At 34.9% G+C, this 18,934-nt stretch overlaps 1 protein-coding gene across 1 annotated transcript in view; it reads right to left on the bottom strand.

Moving 5' to 3' along the window:
- Window positions 1-18,934, bottom strand: part of SLO2 (slowpoke 2) — a 226,691-nt gene that overhangs the window by 161,741 nt on the left and 46,016 nt on the right. Inside the window, exons 3-4 of the mRNA XM_074178939.1 lie at window positions 16,468-16,542; window positions 12,942-13,025 (exon numbers count right to left, since the gene is read on the bottom strand). Of these exons, the coding sequence (XP_074035040.1) occupies window positions 12,942-13,025; window positions 16,468-16,542 (159 nt within the window). The remainder of the gene's footprint in view (window positions 1-12,941; window positions 13,026-16,467; window positions 16,543-18,934) is intronic.

Raw genomic sequence — 18,934 nt, 5'->3', positions numbered from 1 at the left:
GAGACAAGCATGCCATCGTCAGCAAAGCAATATATTGGATTTTTGATTTTTTCCAGTAAGTCGTGTATATACAATGAAAAGAGGTGTGGAGACAGTATGGATCCTTGGGGAACATCAGCGTTGATGGTGAAAGTATTCGAAACACATACTGCCCTCCTTAGCAAAAGTGCAGTGTCTGCATCATACTATTAATCGAGAAAAATACCTGTGAAGTTGGAAGCTTGTAGTTTTTGTATAAATTTGTAATTGATGCTGTTGTTTGTTTTATATTGTTAAATATAATTACCAATAATTTTATCTTTATGTTTCATTTACTATAACAAAAATCAGTTACTGCATTTCGGCTAAGTATTCTTGATTCTGAAAATTATGGTTGCCTAAGAAGAATGCAGTAGGCTGCTCATACTACATTTCTGCTAAGCATCGGGGTTTTTTCAAACTGAATTTACTTAATGAAAACACAGTAAGGAACTAAATAAAACTCCACATATTAAGTAAAAAAATTGAGAATTGAGAAATATATTTTAACATTTTATATTTTGGTCAGCCCAAAAAGTACAAAACACTTCAATAACTTGTGTCCTCAAGCCTCGTATTCCCTCACTGACAACGTTTCCCGAAATAATTTTCGATTGTCTGGTATAACATCCTAACTCCCTCAGAATGTTGTCGCTTTTGTCCTTGGGGAATCCTTGCTGTTTGTTCATGACTTCAGGAATCTCAAAATGTCCACTTTTTTTTTAAAACTTTGTTCATCAAGAAGTCAAGTTCTTTCCCAGGCTCTTGGTCTTCTACGAAAGATGTCTTGTATTGTAGAGTGTAGCATTTTCGTTTTGTTTCAACCTGAAATTTGAATTTAGAAATAAAATAATTTAACTTAATTCAAAGTAATATAATCTTATATTGTATAATAAAAAATTTACCTGAACGATTTAACACAAATAAGTGCGGTTCAGGTCCTTTTTAATCTGTTGTGATGTTGAATCTTTCCATTTCCTCCATCCTCGCATTTCCCACTGCTACGACAAAATCCTGGAAGTTATACACTTTTCCTGCTTTTTTGAGCAATTGCTCCACATTGTGGTGGAAGCTATCTACACTCATAAAAGTGTGCCCTGCCTCGAAATAATTTACTTCTATTGTATCACAAGATATTTTTTTCTATTTACTTTTATTCAATGTCGCATCAACCTCAAGATATTTCATTTGAATTTATTACTTGAATCAAAAATGTGTAAAAATACCAATTTTTATTTTGGCTCAAGCAATTATCTAACCAAATTATTATGTGTTTGAAGTCTCTCGTTCCTTTTAGAAAAGCATAAAATGTTCTTATTAAATCCTCTTTGTTTCGGCTAGTGATTGCCTCGTGCCACACAACAGCATAAGGTTTGGAAGAAGGCTTATCTCCAACAGGTACAAAGCTTTCATTATAGGATACAAGCCTCTTGATGAATAAAACTTTTTTGAAATTTTCTACTCTGGGTAGCATCATAATTTTTTGCAAATCAGCTGATACTACCAAAGTAGTCGGATCTAGATTTTTTTTTGTGCTTTGTACAGTTTCCTTGCCGCCCTAGCTGCATAAATGTGTTTTTTCCAGTTAATACACTCTTGATAACCATCAATCAAGTTAATTTTTTTGTGACCATGCAGTTTGAACTGTGCACATGTTTCACATTCTTCGTTTCCAAGTTGAGCAAATGAAATTCTCATTTTCCTTTTTTTTTGTGCCTTGGGAGCTCTCTGACTTGTCCATTTAGTCCAAGTCTCCAGAAAACACTGCAGCATCTTGGGCTCATTGCGTTTATTCTCCAATCTTCTCATGACACCCATTCCATCAGTCTCGTTCCCTGCACTAGTTTGTACAGATTCCGTGTTGGATGTTCATCATATTCTTCTGGACGTAATTAATTTCGTACGTCCATATATTGCCTGCCTCCTGTGATTTAGTGCCTCACATCCGCATAAGATGTGTAGAGCTGTTTCTATCCCTTCGTTGCATAATCTGCAGCTGAGGTCTCCGTTGTGCAGCCCCATTTTATTCAGGTGTCCTCTAAGCGGACAATGACTGGTTAGTAACCCTGTAATTATTCTGAGTCAATCCCTACTTCATTGAAGTAGTTCTTCAGTTCTTTTCTCGGACGGTTCCCTAATGAAAGTTCTACTGTGTTTGTTGCCAGATACTTTTTTCCAGTACTCTGTGTGCTTCTTATTGGTCCATGTCCTAATATGGTTTCGTACCAATGATTTTGGTATCCTCAAAGCTGGTTCGGAACCTATATATGAAGTTGATGATCCGCGTCTAGCGCATTCATCAGATTTATCATTACCTGTGATTCCTGAATGCCCTGGCACCCAGTACAAAGGAAATTTGTTTCTGTTTGCAAGTTCATTTCATTCTTCATGGCATTCCCAGACCAGTTTTCATGTCACTTTCGGGTTTGTCAGAGCCCCTAGTGCGCTCTTGTTGTCTGTAAAAATATTGATCCGCTCATTTCTTGGAGGTCTCAATTTAATAAGCCTTGCACACTGCAAGATAGCATACGCTTTCCTTACTTGACATCGATACACTCCGTACGAACATTTTGAGTTAGGATGTTTTTCCAAAAAGTCTTTATGCATCAGAGTTATAGTTACGTCACTTAGAAGATAGAGTGTATTTGGAGCATGCTCCCGTCTGTAATGTGAAATTTGAGGAGGGAATGATAATATGTGAGCTTCCGTCTCATTTTCAGAAATGAAGTTTGGTGGTTTTCATTTGCCTCTTTCATCCGGGACGGGCGTTATTTGGTTTTTTGGTGTCTTTTAGATAGAGTTTCAAAAATGAAACGATCATTTTTTAGCTTGTAACCAAGTGTGGCCAGGAAAAAAGTCTTACATACACGAACTTTTTGGCCCTGTTTTCCCAAAAGGAGTTACTGGAATGTTTTAATCCTCTTATTAACTAATTCAGATTCAGTTGTTTTCCTTTTTTTATCAAGACGCTCACAAGTTGTCAAAATATATGCTTTTCTATCAGCCCAAGATTTTTTCCAAAACGCTTGGTTTATATTGTACCTTTGCTCATCAGATATATTTTGGCCGCATTGTAAATAACAACTATTCTCACATGGGGGAAGAACACAATGCTGTTCCTTTAAAGAATTATTTTTTTCGCATTTCTTTCTTCCTTACTTTCAACAGGCAATTTTCTCTTCCTAACTGTACCTTTTTTCAGTCAGATCCTTGTAGCAGGCCTGACAGCAGTTTAGTATTTTTGTCAGCAGAGACCATTTCACAGATATTATTATCATCTAAGCTACATAATTCATTACGATTTTTGTGCATTGAATCGTCATCTATGCTTGAGTCTGTACTGTAATCACGATTTACATATTCTTTGTCTAGGCCTATCGGTAAGTCATTATTAAGCTCTGACCCATTATATTGTTCAAAATTTAGTTCTTGTATGTCGAAGCCTAGGCCTACCTCAGGGAACCCTGTCATATTTTCAATAATAACATTTTCTTCTTCTACCCAAATCGGTACTGCATCTTCTAGGTTAGTATTTTCACTTGAATTAACTTTAACTTCTTCTATGTTAACAATTTCATTGGAATTAACTTCTATTCCTGCATTGCAGTTACTGTTAGACATGCTGTAACGTTCAAATTTCATTCTAGGAGTACATTAGTAATTACACGACCTGTATGTGAAATCAATCTCATTTATTCAGCACACTTGTACATATAATTTTAAAATTAAAGGATATCCCATTCCAATGGATCCGCCTCTGGTTGTTTGACTGGAGCTGGAAAAAAAGAATGTGTTAATTAGTTTAGGTAGAGGAAATATTTGTTATGATTTTATGGTGAACCGAACAATTCACTTTCAACGACCACATACATGAATGATGAAGCAGTACTCACCTTCTTTCATTAGTTGCAGAATAAGAGTCATAAGGGTTTTGTTTATTTGTTTTCCTTAATCGAAAATCACTGAACGTAAACATTGTTCCGATTAGCTGATTCGAGTCGGACATCTAGCTAGCTTCTTCGAAATCTAGTTGATAGTATTTTATAGGTCAGGAGAGTCTGTAGTTCCTTGAGTAGCCGTAACTCGAAGAAATATTATATAGTAGATTACATATTTGTACATAGAATAATCTTAGTAACGAGTATTTAAAAATTTAGGACACGAATATATGTAATGTTCCGATGTTTACGTTTGTTTTGGAATTATTATTTAGAACATTATTAGGTCGAAAGGTGTTCACTCCCGTTTGGAACGTGTCCTTGTGAAGTAACCACTGTTTGAATTCGAGGTGTTTAATGATTTTCCAATCATCCTTAGTTGGGATAATCTCGAACTTCACCATTAAACAGTTCTGTAGACTGTATATTATATTTGATGGCTTGGTTATTTTGAATACAATTAAGAACTGATCTCGTAAGAGGATTTTTAGTGGCATTTTTTTTGTACGACGACACAGTACAACGTGTACACGATCCTGTAAAGCTGTTACCATCTTGTGTGATACGTGGCAATTCTCTACAGTTCACGGAAGTGATAAAACCCCTCAACAAGGGTAAGTTAACCTTTGTATATATGTATTTATTGAGATTTGTGTAACATTTCTGTTTCAATAAAGAGACTACTGTAGGGTAGATTTACCTGACCCTCCACCTCAGCTTGTTCTCTGTGGTTTAGCTGTGGTGAAATTGCAGTCTGTCGTCTTTAGAAATTAATTGTCGTTGTTTTTCTTGTTTGTTTTGTGAACCGACAGAAATGTGTTAGAATCATGTTCTGTTGGGAGTTTAAATAACCATATACGGTTTTAAGGCATACTCCTTTTTTGTAGGGTTTTTTTTGGGTGATTTTTATTTTCGTACCTGCTACGCTGGATTCCAAGCATTGGAAGCACCTAACCTAGAGACGGAATTCCACACATCAACTGGGTGATCCATCACAACAGGCACCACCACCGGTGTGATTTTCCACTGTGACCTGGAGCATACTACAGGGTATCCCGAGTTCTGAGGAGAGACGCCGTGGCAGAGACGCAAGTTTAGATTTCATTTATCTTAAATATGTATAGAAAGCTATTGTGCTTATGTATCCGCTTCATTGCAAAGGTGAAATTTAATGCAAACTGTTTGATACTTTATTATCATACATGTGAAGGGGAAATTTAATGCTCACTATTTAATGCTTGATTATGATACTGTGCGCCTACGCTTGAGCTCTCACGACGCCGCCCTCACTATGTTGCATGCATTTTAATTTTGGCCCTGATAATTTTCAACCCGATTCAGGCTTGTCATTGGTAGGTAGTGACAGATTGAGTTGACGCTTACCAGGTTTGCTTGTGTTTTTATTCATTAATGTTCGCTTTGCTTGGAACGTTTAATTCATCGTTGGGTAAATGTATATATGTATAGCTAAAATTTTGCTTAGTTTATGGAAATTGTTGGTGCTGATGCTGTGAAATATAGTTTATGGAGTATCATGGTATCACGACTGTATATATAATTTGGATACTTGTAATCGAATACAATTCGCATTGCTTTCTTATATTACTATAAATCGTTACTGCTATAGCTACCGTCGCTCACGCTTAATTATTATGAGAATTTTTCAGAAGGAGTCACCAAACCATCCAGTTGAGTTTTAAACTTGTTAATATTGAATAGTTCAATTAATTTGCATATGTTGTTGATATAGTACACCGGTTCTGAATGAATCTATTTTATGAACCCGTTGTTTCCATGTTCTTTGGTAAATTAGGGGTATAGGCACATAACTAAGGGTATTTGTGGGTAGATTTACCTGGCGCCCATTATTATTTCTTCAATACTTGTTTTTAACGAACCACTCTCGTCTTCACTGAGTGTAGCCGCAAATACCCACTTGACACTTGTTGGTCAAGTGCAATGCGTCTTTGGTAGATCTGAAGGTCGCAATGCTAGACCTATCTGTCACTATTATTGAAGTTTCAGTAGAAGTTTTGCATTGTTCTCTATCATTTTGTTTCACTGGCTCATTTTCCATGTCTTTCAATTTATTCATAATATCACGAGTTCTTTTCCTAAACATGTTGAAGTAATTTCACTAACCCAATATTAATTTAACAACAACTAAACACATTTAAGTCACTTCCACCATTAACAAAATCAATCAACAAACATCAAACCTACAAAAATCAACTGACTTAGATACTGATAACAAACAGGTGGTTTTTATTGTAATGCTTGACTGAAGTGCAGTATCTGACCTCTGCTTAGCAAAAGTGCAGTAACTACATGTAGTTACTACATTTCTGCTTAGCAATCATAAGATACTGCGTTTTATTCACAAGAAAATCTCTTTTAGAAATCTTTTACTGCGTTTCTCCTAAGCTGAATAGATAGATTTTGTTAAGACGAATCCATTGATGTATATACCTCCAAAAGTCACAATTTGTCACTCACTGCTTTTTTGCTAAGGGGGGCAGTATACCCATCGACAGCTACTTGCAGGGAATGTTCTTTCAGAAAGCTGAAGAGCCATACACAGAAATGATCCAACAAGGCATAGCATCGAAGTTTGACCAGCAAACCCCCATGCCACACACGGTCAAAGGCCTTAGAAATATCAAGCGTAACAGCTCTTAATTCTCCATGTTTCTCGATTGCGTTATTCCAAGTATCGGTGACATACGATAGAAAGTGGCCTGTTGGTTTTTGTTTTCGAAAGCCATATTGATGATTGCTTAATATGTTGAAGCCTTCCAAATATTTGAGGATATGGTAGTTTACGACTCTCTCTATGATTTTTGATATTACTGATAGCAAAGCTGCTGGTCTATAGTTATTTGGAAGATTTTTCTTGATCTTTTTGAGAATAGGCTAGACGCGATTAATCTTCCAACAAGAAGGAAAATTCTCTTTCTTGTAAGACAGGTTGTAAAGACTGCAAAATACTGGTTTAAATTCATTTGCGCAATTTTTAAGTACCATGATGGCCACTTCATCAGGACCAGGCGCCTTGTTGATATTGAGCTGTTTCAAAATTCGCCTTAATAGACGCTGTCGCTGCCGGCATTGTGGATTCTAGTGTGGAAATAATAGGTAGTGCCTCTACTAGAAAATCTACTATGGAGTGGGAAGCAAAGTGTCCAGCTAGTAGATTTACTTTTTATATGGCTGTTGTTGCAATTGAATCATCCGCTTGTGTCAGTGTTGAAATTGTGAATTTTGTAAAGTTTTTTCTGAATAACAGAATTGGATTTTAGCTGTTAGCTTGAACCATTATGTCTAAAATAAAAAATGCCGCGACCAAACATATTTGCCAACATGCTCGATTTATTCCGCCTATTCATATCCAAGTAATCATAGATTTGTGATTGAAAGTGAAATTTGTACCTCGTGTAATTTTGAGTTGAAAATTAAATTAGTTTATCCACTGATGACACCAACTTTGTTAGTGAAAAGCGCATCGAGAAGATAGTTGCAGTTCCGATGTGACAGCAGTGCTAATTTTGCATTTATTCTACATCAGAGATGACAGTTTCACCTTTTAAAAAATTGAAGCTGGGTGGATACTTTCTGTCAGATTACTGTATATCACGGTAATGGATATTTAATCTTCTAATGATATTGTATTATACGGAATTGAAACACACTTCATTTCCCTCTTTAATAATAACTGTGTTACTTTCATGTTCACCGTTCCTCCGTTAGGCAAACAGAACTGATCCTTCAACTACGCAGAATATTCAATCAGGCATATCCACTACTGGAAAAATTATTCTGGGTCGAAAAATATACTTCAAAATCCTATTAGTCGAAAAGATATTTCATGACATGTCTGTTTTCGACAGGATGTAGGTGAAAGGTATAAGTATTTGCATAACGTATTCAAATTTTACAGCAAATATGTGTGAGCAGACGCTTCTTGCATTGCATATTTACATCATGGGTTTTTTACGAATCATGACACAAGGGATCAGAAGAGATCCACAAAAAAAAGTGTAAATTCTCCAGTTTTCGTCGAAAAAATTTACTCTTCTCCAAATATTAAGACAAGATAGTTGAGTATTGATTTCATGTGTCATTGTCTAGCTAGACGAATAGTAAATTATTTCATGAACTTGTTAATTTACAGCTTTTTGTCATGGAAAATAATGTTTAGAACTGTCCTACTAAATCATACCTTACCTTTCCATACAAATTGCCTCGTCAATTATCTCAATTACCTCCTCGTTATTAATGGAATGAAAATGCCCCCAATAACATGATAAAAAGATATATTATATTTTTATCTGCTATTCAAATGAGTCCATGATGATTTTTATATTGAAATTATACAAAGAGCCTTCAGCAATACCCGGGATATACAGGATTCTTTGTAGCTGCGGGTCAGTCTACATTGAAATCACGAAAAGAAGTATAGGTACCTATACTTCTCTATGAACAGAAAAGAAATTGTTGCCTCTGAGAAATCAACGAATCAGGTGTAGCCAAACTTGCTATAAAGAAAAAAGTTACTTATATTATCTCATCCCAGGATAGTATCCCAGGATACAGTAATTCTCAACATTACTTTCCAAAAGTATACAAGGTGTAACATGAGTACTTTAAAATGTTCAAGTGACGTATTCCTGAGACAATTTTAAGAAAAAGACGTCTCCATAAACTCGTGTCCGGAAATGCTTCTTTTCGGAGATACAGGGTGTTGAACTTTTTTGTTCGATTCTTCAACAGAACTTTTACAAAAAACAAGTTATTCGCACGAAATTTGGTACCCGGTAATTTTTGATGTGTGGAATCCTAATTTTGTATTGATTGTCATGTAACATCTAGAGGGCGTTGGGTACGCTGTAATTATTCATTTCAAATTACTTCAACTTTTTGACAGTTAACTTTTGGTACTTTCCATAAAAAAAACCAAATTTTCATACCTTTTCCAAGTAAAAAGGTACACTTCCACAACAAATCCAGATATTTACTATTTTCTATATCGATGCATATTACTTAGCTCCTAGGGCGCTAAGTGAAGTTGCTGAAAACATTACAAAAACTGAGTATGTGGTGGATTTCATCAACATAAAAATGTTTATCGAAGAATCAATCGTTTTTGAGATACAAATTGTTGTAATCTTTCAAAACTTGGTTGGTTTTTGTCATAAGTTTTTTGCAATTTTTCAGAAAAAAGTTGTTTATTTTGAAGAGATCCGCCACATACTCAGTTTTCGTAATGTTCTCAGCAACTTTACTTGGCACCCTGGGAGCTATAAGTAATATGTATCGATATAGAAAATTGTAAATATTTCGAAAATGATCACCTCCAGCGTTGTTGAGGAAGTGTTTCTATTCGGAAAAGGTGTGAAAATTTAGTTTTTTCATGAAGAGTACCGGAAGTTCAGTGTCAAAAAATTCAGGACAATTTGAAATGAATAATGACACGTCAAAAAATCCCCGGATACCAAAAACGAACAAAAAATTTGATTTCAACATCCTGTATTTCCGACACGAAGCATTTCCGGACATAAGTTGATGAAGACTTTTTTCTTACAATTGTCACAGGAGTACGTCACTTCAATATTTCAACGTACTTATGTTACATTTCGTATAGGGAATCAATAGAAATTCAAGAAGAAAAATAAGAAATAATTTCATTAGAAAATAGGAGGCAATGAACATCATTGGAACCTGGCAACCCGTCTTAATTTGTACACGAAGAAACTTAGGTAATCCGATTGAGAGAAACCAAGCCATATCCACTCATGATATTAAAAAACCGGGGTAACCGGACTGTAACCTGATCGCCTTTGATAATGTATACCGTAGTTGTAGATCAATCAATCAGTCAATCAATTTATTTGCTTATTATCAATACAACAGATATAGCATCATCAAGGTAGATAAATATAGCACAAAACATACACATTAAAACTTGCAGTGAAAAAATTCACTTACGTCATAAGGGCAGAGATCAACCAGCAGCCTTTTATGAAAAGACTACGGACAAAAAACACAGAAAATAGCTTTGGAACAATTTCATGATGTTTCGATTCCATAGGTGGAACCTCTGGCGTGGAATGGATCTGAAGACAACACCAGAACAAAAAACTATCTTTCGATGCGGGTTTTTCCAACTGAGTTATCCTCGTCAGGAGACGATACAAACTTCTGATGATGTTAACTTGGTTGGCAAAACGCGCAACAAGGGACAGTAGTTTTTTTCCTGGTATAAGATTCATTTAATGATGGGGTTTTGAATTCTATCTACTTATAAAACTCTAACTTTGTCATGTGTGATCAATTTCAGACGACTCATTGAATAATGTTTCAGTTCAACTCAACATTTTGTTGCCAACACTTGATTTTTTTATAAATTCAGTTGATTAATAATACAAGACATTATCATAGAGGATTTGCAATAATTTCCATTAATTGGAACATTCACCTGTATACAGGGTGTAACATAAGTACGTTAAAATATTCAAGTGACGTATTCCTGAGACAATTTTAAGAAAAAAGTCTATATGAACTTGTGTCCGTAAATGTTCCGTTTCGGAGATACGGGGTGTTGAAATTGGATTTTTTTGTTCGCTTTTTGAAAATAACTGTTGCAAAAAATAAGTTATTTGCACAAAATTCGGTACCCGGGTTTTTTTGACGTGAGAAATCATAATTTTGTATTGATTTTCATGTAACATCTAGTGGGCGCTGCGTACCCTGTCATTATTTATTTCAAACTCCTCTAACTTTTTTGACAGTGAACTAATTTCCACACCTTTTCGAAGTAAAAAAGGTACACTCCCTCATCAACGCTGGAGGTGATCGTTTTCTATATCGATACATATTACTTAGCTCCTAGGGCGCTAAGTGAAGTTGCTGAGAACTGAATATGTGGTGGATCTTGTCAAAATAAACAACTTTTTCCTTTAAAATGTTTAACGAAGAATGAATCGTTTTCGAAATACAGATTGTTGAAATTTTTCAAAACATGGTAGGTTTTTGTCATAAGTTTTTTGAAATTTTAGTTATTTTCATCAAACTTCATACATAGTATATCCGTAAAGACTTCTTCTAAACCGAGCATAATTGAACTGCTTATTAAATCCAAATTGAAAAAAATTTGTCATGTTTAATTATACAATTAGAGAGAGCTACATTTCGGAGTTTGTAAAAAAACAATTCGGAGAAGTACTATGCTAGTTATTAGAAAAATAAACATATAAAAATTGAACGAAACAACTAATACAGCAACTGTTCAAAGTGACGACCCTCAACAGTAATACAAGCTTCTGCTCTCCTCATCAAAGAATTCCGCACCCGTTGAAAAATGCCCGTAGTGTGTACTATCGTTTCGCAGCAAGCTATGATGCGATTCCTTAACATTTCCTTGTTTTCAATGGGGCTAGCATAAACTAATGATTCCATCGTTGGGGATATGCTACGTCTGAAAAATTTCTTGCTCAATCAGCATAAACCAAAAGTGATTTTGGAGACCAATGGGAACATCTTCTATAAGTTGGAGAAGCTCGTGTTACAAAAAATGTGAGTAAGCATCTTCATTCAAACGTAAGGGAAGAAAATAGAGAGCCCAATCAAATAATCCCCAATTATGCCTACCCACACATTGAATGAGAATCTGTCTTGGAAATGAGTTTGCGTTATCGCATGTGAGATATCTTCCGCCCAGACGTGGTTGTTATGGAAGTTCATGATAAAATTTCTTGAAAAATCAGCCTCATCTACGTGGTTAGAAATCACGTAGCGTATGTGTTCCTGGACACGCTGAATATGATAAGGATATAATTGCTGTTCCTTTAAAATTCTGTAAACTGTCATGTGACTCACATTCAAAGTTTGACTAATTTTTCTTGTACTTGTCTCTGGATATTCACTAATTTCTTCGAAAACCGCCTCCTTCAATTCTACAGTTCTTGTAGTCCGTGGCCGTTCTACTGCAGAATTTGTTTCAAAGCTTCCAGATTCGGAAAGTCGCCGGAAAAGATTTGCAAATGTCGCTGCACAAGGAGTCACGCGTTGGGGATACCTTTCCTGATAGATGCGTCTGGCCTCGCTTGAATTTCCGTCAGTCAAGCCGTATGCAAAAACCTTATTAGCCATTTCAGCATTCGTAAAGTCGAGCATGGTACCAAAAAAACACTTTATAAACTCCGAACTGTGAATTTGTCAATCACTAGTTAAAAATGTGACAGCGAACTCCTTTTTTTATAAACAAACTTCCATAGCATACTCGATTCAATTAACTTAATTTGCAAGCGGAGAGTGACAAAAATCATTGGAATCAAATTTGGCTATGAAGTAATATGCATCGATGAAGAAAATTGTAAATATCTCGAAAACGATCACCTCTAGCGTTGTTGAGATGTACCATTTTTACTTGGAAAAGGTGTGGGAATTAGGTTTTTTCATAAAAAGCACCAAAAGTTTACTGTTAAAAGAGGGCAATTTGAAATGAATAATGACAACGTACGCAGCGCCCTCTAGATGTTACATGAAAATTAATACGAAATCATGATTTTCCACGTCAAAAAAAACCCGGTTACCGAATTTTGTAAAAATAACTTATTTTTTTGCAAGAGTTATTTTCAAAAAGCGAACAAAGAAATTCAATTTCAACACCCCGTATCTCCGAAACGAAGCATTTTCGGAATAAGTTCATATAGACTTTTTTTCTAAAAATTATCTCAGGAATACGTCATTTGAATATTTCAACACCCTATATAAATATCACGCACTGAATGGTATATAAATAAACAGTCGATTTCACATATGAAATTATTAAAATTTTGAACGAACGTATATGAAGATGAAATATTTCAATCTTGGTAATGGGTACTTTTCATTGATCTCAAAACCTGGTGGTGTACGCGTTTGAAATTTTTTTTTATCATTTTATCGTGACTTTCAAAATGGAAATTCCGTAGTTCCAATACTTACAAACATATTTTCCAGAGAGTGCTTTGCCAGCCAACAGTTCAGAAAAACTGGAATGAAGAGATTCCGTAACGGTGGGTAGAAAAGCTGAAAAACAAAAATATCTTATTAAAGTTGAAACCAGTTCAACTCCAAAATTATGTATCAGAACGCAATATTCTGATCGAGAAAAAAAATACTTCACAATACTTCACAAGCCTCAAAGGGAATGATATAAAATGACAAAACAATCGAAGTGACACTGGAAATCCACAAAGGAAAATAATTATAGAACCACATCAAGTTTTTGATTTGACTAATATGTATCTGTAGAAAAAAAATTACTTCCACTGAAATCTCTGCAAAAACCAAAGTATCAAATTTATATAAAAATAACTTCTTTTGGAGCCTACTTTCCATTTATATATTCCAAATAATCTACTATAAATAGAAAATATGTCTATTCTCACATTCTGTCATCGATAACAAAAAAAAAAATAGAATTTCATTTGATTGGCACACTTCACAACTAGCAAACTGGGCAACCAAGAACTAAGAAATCTAATGAAAAGAGAAATGAAAATGTCTGTTTTTTACCACTTTTGATTGTAACTAACGTTACTGCAGTTTTGTTCTATATCGTCATTCTCAAACTAATACAAAAAGTTTATTATATCAGTTTGAGAATGTCCATATAGGACATAATAAAGTGTTTATTGTATTAGTTTGAATATGTCCATATTCAGAGTGGTCCAACGAAAAGTATGCACCTTGCTTTCCACCTTTTTTTGTAACTTTTGTAACGCAAAAATGCTCGAACAGGTCAATTTTGTTTTTGAGGTGGAAACATGTTAGATGTATTTTTCTACCTGTGCCTTCAACCCCCTAGCGAGGGTGAGTAACAACCCTAAAATTTTGAATAGAAAGTGGGGTCGAGTGATGTATCATTTGGAAGGGCACAAAATTATCTTTCCAATGATACCTAATTTGTTGTATTTCACTCAAACATGTAGGTATTATGAAGAAAAACGACTACAACCCAGTACTTTGAAACGTGTAATTGACTTGATAGAATCCTACTCCAGCAAGTGCGGAAAATGTGACTCATTTGCTTCCATGAGTCACACAGATTTTGTTCAAATCTATTCCTAACATTCTGTAGCATATCAGGTGTTATACTTCTGCACTCTGCTGTAATTCGTTGGCGAAGATCTTCTATGGACTCGGGCTGCGTAGCAAAACATTCATTTTCCAAGTGTCCCCAAAGAAAAAAGTCTAAAGGCGATAAATCAGGTGACCTGACAGGCCATTCGATAGGGCCTCTCCTTCCAATCCACCGTTCAGGAAACGGGTCATCTAAAAACTCTCTTACCGGAGCAACATAGTGAGGAGGTGCTGCATCTTGCTGGAAATGAAGCCGATCATCGTTATGATTTTGGTCATTTTCGATTATTTCTGTTATGAGAGGATCAATTGTATCTTCAAGCATGTTCAGGAAGACCTCAACAGTTAAATTCCAGGAATAAAAATTAGCCCTGCGATATGACTACCTGATATGCCAGGGTACTGGGTATGGACCTCTCGGAATAAGTGTGGGTTACTGTCATCCCAGTAACGGCAACTATGCCTATTCACAGCTCCATTAAAAAAAATGTACTCTCATCGGAAAAGCACGTATTGAATGATAGGTGGGGATCATCAATAAGTAGCTGGCTCAGTTGTTCACAAAATTGCAGCCTTCTATCAGGATCATCTTCATTGAGTTCCTGTACTAATTTAATTTTGTACGGATGAAATTTATAGGTTTTTAATATCAGTATTATGGACAAACGGAAGACACCTGAGGCTGCAACAAGCTACGGATATTTTGAGTATGATCCAATTCGTCATTTCCCAAAACAGCGACTTTCACTACTTTATTTTTGATCGGTTTCCGTGGCTGGTGTTCCACATTACAGACAGATCCAGTATCGACAAACTTTTGGACTAACTTGGCAACGTACGAATCATTCACATTTTTCCCGGGATGACTGTTATTAAAGAGGCGAGCAGTAAGTCTAGCACAACTATTATGTTGATAATAAATTCTTTTTGTACACTTATCTGCTGTTGTTATTTGAACCAGAAAACGCACGAGAGAAATTGAGTAGTGAATGTAGTAGTGATAAAAATGCCGTTTTTTTTCGCATTTTCATCAACACCAAAAATATCGAGTAAATGGTCTTGCTTTTTTTATAACTATTTAAGTAAATACAACAAATCAGGTATCATTGGAAAGAGAATTTTGTGCCCTTTCAAATGATATATCATTCGACCCCACTTTCCATTCAAAATTTTAGGGTTGTTACTCACCCTCGCTAGGGGGTTGAATGCACAGGTAGAAAAATACATCCTAAATGTGTCCCCCTCAAAAGCAAATTTGACCTGTCCGAGCATTTTTGCATTAAGTTACAAAAAAAGGAGAAAAGCAAGGTGCATACTTTTGGTTGGACCACTTGATAGGACGAAACTGCAGTAACGTTACTTACAATTAAAAGTGGTAAAAAACATAGGAATTTTCATTTATCTCGTCATCATGATCTCCTACCACGCTACATCCATCAATTTACTAAGAAATTTGTATTTTATACTGACGTTTTGATTTATACCAACCCAATAATATAAAAAAGTTATTTCAGAAAAAAATTCGAAACCAAACGAAATAAACGTTGCTATATAAACTACCTCTTTTTTGTCTCTTATTGTCTCTTATTAGGCAATTGTCAAAAACCGAATTAAGAGTTAGGGTTATCATTACAGATTTAGGTTCTAATTTTTATAAACTCACCAGAAAAGTTCTCGAAGTGACTGTAGAGCAGTCATATTTCTTTGTTGATGAGAAAAAAATGTTTTACTTTTTTGATACCCCTCATCTGCTGAAATGTAGCAGAAACCAGTTTTTCGATGATTTTTTTAAATTTGTCATCTTGAACAACTTCACAACTTGGATAAGGAAAAGCAATATAGACTAGCACCAAAACTTCCGAATTCTCATTAATTTCCAACTAACTTTCAAAGGATGAAGGTTAAATTAGCCAGTCAAGTTTTCAGTCATTCGGTAGCTACAGCGATGAATACTGATGCCAGTTTCAATCACATACCATCAGCAGCAATAGGGACGGCTACATTCATTGAAAAAATGTATAAAGTGTTTGATATTTTGAATTCAAACGGATTTGACGATGTCAAAGATTTCAATAAACCTTTCTTCGGAATCTGTTAATGGAAAAACAGATTTTATAGTTGATTTGCTGATAGACATGAAAATATTCTTCAGCAAATTATATAAAAAAACACGACTGGACAAATGAGATTCATTGAGGAGTGGAATTTCTGTAATTTCGACATTTCTGCAACTTTGAGAAAACCTACATAGTGAAGGACACTCCTACATATTGATGAGGAATATAAATCAGGACTATGTGGAAAATAAATTTGATCAACTGAGAAATACTTCCAAATTACCTTTTCATAGAACCTTCGCAGAAACAAAAGATAAAAGGATACTTACTGTTAATGTAAATGGGATGGTGTTGACTATTTCTAAGATGAAATGGAATGACAGCAACTGCTGCCAAATGTTACCCTGAAACAAAATAACGCTTTGTTATTCAAATGAAATTACTCATTATTCCTCAATACACTGTTGATGTTACACAAATAAATAAATCTGTATTTCAAAACTCAGCATTTTGGAATTCCAGCAATCAGACATTTCATGAATAGTCAACATTCATTAAACAAAATGTTCTGTGGAAATATAAGCACAGCCGTTTCAGTCAAAATTTTGATAAACCTGTCGTGAGCTAAAGGGCTGCATGAAATTTCGAAATCGATCATTTATAGCACATCTATGTATATATCAAAACATAAGTTTTTCGCAATTTCAGTTTTTTCAGATGTTATGATGTCTAAATGTCTACAAATTTTCACTATGCTGTATAACAGATGAAACATATATACATACACCGTTTCAATAACCTAGAAACATTTTCGTTTTTTTCACGATGTATCTACAAAAATATGTTTATCCCAAATCATCTGAACCGAAAACAGAGTTTCACGTGGGAGGATTCGTTTTAGTAAACGAACGCGATGGGAGTGCATTCTCCTATAAAGTGCATTAGGACTGCCTCACATCTCTCAAACGAAACAATCGATAGATTGATGGAACACTATCCCGATTTTCCGCCAATGGTTTCATGTTGAATGAATAATGGATTAGCTACCCATCAATGTCTACAGAAACATAACTTATATTCAGATATTACAGTATCATATCCTAACTGGTATTCAAATGAGTATGTGTGATTATAAAAATTGTTGTTAAATGTTAAAGCAAATGTTAAAGTAACGAATAAACTCCATTTTCCTTCCCGACAAACATATTTTATATAGGAATCAAATAAATTCCTCAAGAAAATGAAATCATTTTTCCCCAAAAAAATCATAAGATTGTTACAAGTTTATAGTTTTCCAGAGAATGAGGACTATTCTTTTTGTAGATCAGGACTTTCTTACCCATTTTCATTTCATTTGAAAATGAATATGTATTGAAAGACAAGTTTATACTGAATGAAATAGCGGTTTTATCAAAGCAAGAAGACATATTTTCAAGACGAATATGGAAATTTCATCATATACTGAAGAACAAATACTCTTCAATCTATTCTTGAGGAGATTATGGAGGTCTGAATCTGTGAATGGTACTAGAATAATAAATATTGGAGAGACAATTTTTTTTTCACATCTCACTCATCAATTTTACTAGTTAACCCCAGGGCCCTAATTGGGGCCCGTGTTCGCTCTCTTCATTAATGACCTACCTAATTATACTGAAGGTGCTTTGTTCGCTGATGCAATGATATTTAAGTAGCATGAAAATAAACTGTACTTTAATATTGAAGAATATAGTATTTTGTCTATTACGCGATTAAAAGAACCTGTTATGTTCGAGTACAGAATTAATGAAGAGGCCCTTAATCCAAGGTTCCGAGGTAAAGGATTTGGGAATTACTTATGACCATCTACTGTCTTTTTCTACACATATTAAAAATATAGCTAAGTCTACAAACCGATTGCTAGGTTATTTAATTCGACAATCATATAATTTTAACAATGTTTATTCTCTTAAAATTTTTTATTATAGTTTAGTAAGGCCAAAACTAGAATTTGGTGCAATAATTTGGCATGGAGAATACCAGACTATACTATTCTTGCTAGAAAAAAATCAAAATAAATTTTTAAGATACCTATATTATATAAAGCGTTATGTATATCCCGATTATAATGTAGTTAGAACTATCCATCTTAGACATGAATTCAAAACTCTATATATGGAAGATCGAAGAGTGCTTAAAATTTTGCTGTATAAAATTATTAATAATAAAACTAATCCACTAACGTTACATTCTTTACTGCGATTTAATGTGCCTCCAAGGAGAATGTGCGCGTTACATTTGATAAAATTATTAAAGCTCCTCTCACAACCATTTGTCGACTAGCAAATCATTATAACACACTTATTGATCTGGATTGGTCAATAACTCAAAATATGTTTAGAAACATTATAATGAAACAAATTATTAATTTATCAAAGGAGTTGGAGTAACGAACCCTATTCGTGTCACAAAATCTATTCATGTGTCCCATCAAGCACTTCAGAAAGTCCAGCCAGTTTGTGTATCCTGATCGTTACAGGATGGGCTAGTTTCTATCTACATACTCAATCGACGGTAGGACGGTGAGAATTCGCAAGCCTTGATCGCAATGTCCACTACCCTACAACTTACTGAACAGCCTGAGAAAACACATATCGTCAAACGGGAGAAGGAAGTGCACCCCGGTTATAGTTGGAATGTGTTGTTTTGTGAGGCAGTTTGACTATTTACCTCCCAACATTAGGACGGAAGACAGAGAGTAGATAAGAATGCCGAGAACGATCAAGCGTTTATCGTCACCACGGGCACCCTATTCGG

Source organism: Leptinotarsa decemlineata, unplaced genomic scaffold (genome assembly GCF_025532065.1).
Source record: "Leptinotarsa decemlineata unplaced genomic scaffold, Ldec_3_MD MMD2_tig00004307_RagTag_RagTag, whole genome shotgun sequence".
In the NCBI taxonomy this organism is placed as follows: Eukaryota; Metazoa; Arthropoda; class Insecta; order Coleoptera; family Chrysomelidae; genus Leptinotarsa; species Leptinotarsa decemlineata.
The sequence above is the reverse complement of the archived record's forward strand: the minus strand, read 5'-3'. Positions and strand labels throughout refer to the sequence as shown.